Source organism: Manihot esculenta, chromosome 7 (genome assembly GCF_001659605.2).
Source record: "Manihot esculenta cultivar AM560-2 chromosome 7, M.esculenta_v8, whole genome shotgun sequence".
In the NCBI taxonomy this organism is placed as follows: Eukaryota; Viridiplantae; Streptophyta; class Magnoliopsida; order Malpighiales; family Euphorbiaceae; genus Manihot; species Manihot esculenta.
In genome coordinates, this window is record NC_035167.2 from 30,599,386 (window position 1) to 30,603,920 (window position 4,535).

At 28.2% G+C, this 4,535-nt stretch overlaps 1 protein-coding gene across 1 annotated transcript; it reads left to right on the forward strand.

Annotated features, from left to right (window-relative positions):
* The first annotated feature begins 2,899 nt into the window (after window positions 1-2,899).
* Window positions 2,900-3,415, forward strand: LOC110619051 (classical arabinogalactan protein 5). Its single transcript, XM_021762309.1, has one exon. It carries the CDS (start codon window positions 2,900-2,902, stop codon window positions 3,413-3,415), a length of 516 nt encoding a protein of 171 aa, XP_021618001.1.
* The last annotated feature ends 1,120 nt before the right edge of the window (window positions 3,416-4,535 follow it).

The window sequence follows — 4,535 nt, forward strand, 5'->3', positions numbered from 1 at the left end:
TTTTGTTAATACTCTCTTTTTAACACAAAATTATAATAAAATTATTTTTTAACGGCTCATGATAGCGAAGGTCGGCCTAGAGCTCGGAGCACTTCAAGGTAAGGCTGCCCACAGCAATGGACTGGACCTGAAGACATCAGCCAATCTGGGCTATCTTTGAGTCCAGAATCTGTTGTGTTGAAGCCAGTCTCGTGATGGGATCCAAGGATGGGCAGCAGACTCGATCTTTTCGCAGCCCTTCTTGCACGCACTCTAGGAAAATTAAATGATCGCATGATATGAGTAAGGGAAACTGACACCACTATACATACGGAGTTTAATGATAGAGATAGATGTCCCTATAGTAGAAATACCGTTAGCCGTCATTGGTCAGAAAAAGAAAAAGAATAAAGGGAGAGAAACATTCCCCTCAGACTAAACTTACTAAACCATTGAAAATCTGATTTTCTGGATTTAGAACAACAATATTTCATATTTATATAAAAAAATTAAAAAATCTATAGTATGATTTAATTCAAAATTTTAAAAATTTTATGAAATTATTGAAAATTATAAAAAAAATATTACAATTGTATTCAATTTTAAATTTGAATCGGGTGAAATATATTTACTGATATAGCAATATTGTAATTTATTTTATTATATTCATATGAGATATAAATAAAAATAATTGATAAAAGTTTCAAATTTTTTTCTCTTTTATAATTTAGTTTAAATTTTTAAAAATCGATAAACTCAGTTCAAGATCTTTAAATTTATCTTTTTTATATTTAAATTTTTAAAATTATATAATTTTTTTATTCTCATTTGATCTGATATAAAAGATCATAATTTCAATTTAATTTTAATGTTGAATTCAATTTCAGTTGGTTTACACCCAATTAAGAGTGTTCAGTTTATTCTACTTAAGAACTAAATTTAGAATCAAACTTCTAGTTGTCTAATTTTCAAGAACTAGACTTGGAATATATAAAACTTCAATTCCAGCTTTAATTCAAAATAATTTCAGTTTAACTTAAAAAATATTTTTTATTTTTTTATTTTTCTATTAAAAATATAAAAATGTCTTTATTATTCTTTTTACCGTTAAAAATATCTTTATTACTCTTTTTAAATGAATAAACTATACTTGAGTTTTTGAGTTATAATATAATTAATGAATTAATTTTCATACTTTTAAAATCATACATTTAAATTCATCTATAATTAGTCTCTCCTTATATATTATAATTTAAATATTTTGATCCTTCATTTTTTATTTTAAAAAACACTTAAATCTCTATTAACATTAACTAATTTTTAACGCTTTTTATTTTTTAATTTTTATTTATTAGAATATTTCAATACTTATAATTTTAAAATTTTTAAAAAATACTTACAATTTCAGTTATTTTTAAATGGTACCGAATAATTTTTAAGTAGGTTGTAAACTTTTATAAAAAATCTTTTTTAAGAAGAAATTATACTTTTAAAAGAAATTTGATCATATATTACTTTTGAACTAATATCTATAATGGATGAAAAAAACTATAGTTTTAAACGGATTAAATATATACGGATATAAGAATTTAGTTTTAAAAATATAATGACTATCATCGATTGCACTAAAACTTAGGATATAAAGTGTAGTTTATATGATATAAAATTCTCAACTAAATTTAAAAAAAAAATTTAAGTGTTTACGAGAGTATTTTAAGTATTTGAAATATTTATTCTCATTTTAACCTATTAACTAATAAAATTATGAATGAAAAGATCTTTAATTTAGATGACTAATTATATAAAGATTTAAACGATTAATTTTAAAAATATAAAGACTAGTTTATTAATTATATTAAAATTCAAAGACTAAAATATAATTTATCTAAAAATATAATACTCACTAAACTCATATCACTATTGAAAAAGTTAGCTACATGTGGAAATTTAATTTAAATTTATTAAATTTTAATTTTTTATAATTACTCATCATAATATTATTAACTTAATATACTATAATTTTTATTTATTTTTTATTATTTAAAAATTATTTTTTTATATTATAATAATATATAAATTAACTATTATAATTTTATTTTATTTTATTTTATTTCTAAATCTCTCCAAATATCACTTAATATTTAATAAAATTTAATATATTTAAAATAGATATAATTAAAGGTAAAATATTTTTTGATTAATACCGTTTTGATAAAATTTTGATTTAATTCAAGTATGGTTTTATAGATTTATATACAAGGGGCAAGATTCACATAATTCCTTTTTTTTTTCTTCTAACACAAACCTTTGGCTATTTTAGAAAATTAGAAACGGATATGAGGCAAAATATTTATTTTTTCAGAATTAATTTGGACCTACATATATATATATCCTCTTCGTCACCTTCCACACAGGGTCATGGTTTGGCCTCCATGTGGAGCTAGCTAGTCGGCATCCTGCAAAATTCTTGTTATTTTCTAATGCATAACTTTTCTTGGTGGATTATAGCCTGTGAATTCAAACATCATCTCAAATTTTTAATTTTACATCGCATACCCACTTCAACAAAAGACTTTCTTCATCAATAAATCCAATGAACAAGCAAACAAAATATGCTTAAGATTCACCAGCACAATCATTGTAAATAGCAAAAAAAAAAAAAAAAAAAAGAAAACTTGCTTGCTGGCTTCCCATGTTTTTTTCCCAGAAACAGCTGAACGATCATTACTAAGAATTCTCTGATGGCTCTTTTGCATAATCTATTGATCATGCACTTAGCTTTTCTTGTTTCGTATGAAAATTTCATAGGAAATTTCCCTGTGGACTTCTCTATATCATTATCAACTTTCTCAGCTCATAAATTCTCATAGCCTCCTCTTCCATTCTTGAACTTGCTTCAACAGTTTTCAGTTGTTCTATGATGGCAGGGAATCAGAAACTATGCTTTTTTCTTCTGTTCTTTTTTCATCACTGCTCAAATTTCTCTACCTCTTCAGCAGAAGCATCCAATGCCAATCACCAATTACCTAAAAGATTTTTTGATATAACAGCACCTGGGTCAGCACCTGCGCCAACTCCCGATGTACCGAAACCAGCACCTGGGTCAGCACCTGCGCCGACTCCCGATGTACCAAAACCAGCACCTCACTCAGCGCCTGCACCATCTCCGAATACAACGAACGTTCACCCACCGCCGCCGCCACCTCCACCTGTAGTTCTTCCGCCTCCACCATCAGATTCACCTCTCCCCAGTTTTGAGACAGGGCAAGAGAAAGGCTCGTCATCTAAACTAAGTGGAGGACAGAAGGCAGGGATAGTGATTGGAACTCTAGCAGGGACTGGAATATTAGCATTTGGTGGATGCATATATATGAAACGCAGAAATAACGTTAACAGAGCTCGATTGGCGTCGTCAGCAAGGATACCAGTTCTTTAACACTGTTTGGATGTGAGGAAAAGGGAGAGAAAGAAAAATAAATGGAGGAACACATGTGTATAAGGAGGGATAGCAAGTAGCCAGCTTTATTTGTTTGTTTTGAATGAGGACTGACAATAGGAAATAATAGTTATTTTGATTACTTTCTCTTTATTTTGGAAAAAAAAAATCAAGGAAAAAAAATCCATTTCTTTATTTTAAAATTCTTCTTTCTGTTTTTTTTTTTTTCTAAATATTGTTTCTTCTTCTTGTTTCTCACTTACAAATTGTTTGATTCTTTTTTTAATAATATTTTTTTAAAAAACAAAACTACTTATTGTATTAATAAAATTCTATCAAATAAAGAGAAATATTATTCCAAACAGAAAAACGATTATACCTAATCCTCTAGCCAAAGTATGAGCAGTTAGAATAGCATTAGAACGAACTCATCTAATAGAAATATCAATTTTAAAGTCTAACGAACATTTACAATCATTTAAAATCAAACTCCGCATAAGATAATTAAGCAAAAATGCTCCTCAAGTGTCTATCTAAATCTCTGCATAACATAATTTGACAAAGATGCTCATTCTTCTTTCTCATCTCTCGAGCATAAATCATTAAAATCTCTCAAACAAAGCCACAGAAGAGAGCTTTACGAGATAAAACTCGAATAAGATTCCAAAACTGACGTCGTCGTTGCGATTCCGAAAACACATAATAAACAGTAAACCTCTATTGAACATTACCTTCCAAAACAACCGAATCAATAAAATTTGAAGAAAAGTAAATCCAAAAACAGACACATGACTCTTCCACATTAACGAAATACCTCTTCCCAATCTTTGTCTATATTGACTGAGAAGCAACCATCAAAATGTAAAAAATTATGAAAAAATTTCATACGAAAACTAAGAGTTTTTGTTTTCATCAAAACTAAAATGTCCGGCTTGTAACTAGCAACCAAATCCTTCAATGCATTAACTGTCCGAGAATTGCTGAGTCCTCGACAGTTCCAACACAGGACGATCATTGTTTTCGGCCATCCAAACCTTTGACGGGATGAGCCGCTTCACTGATGCCCGTCAAATTAACATTCGCATGGGTGTTGCTAGAGGCATCTGATGAGAGGAAAGAA

Excerpts from the sequence above, each read along its gene's own strand:
- LOC110619051 (XM_021762309.1), top strand. The coding sequence starts at position 2,900 with ATGGCAGGGAATCAGAAACTATGCTTTTTTCTTCTGTTCTTTTTTCAT.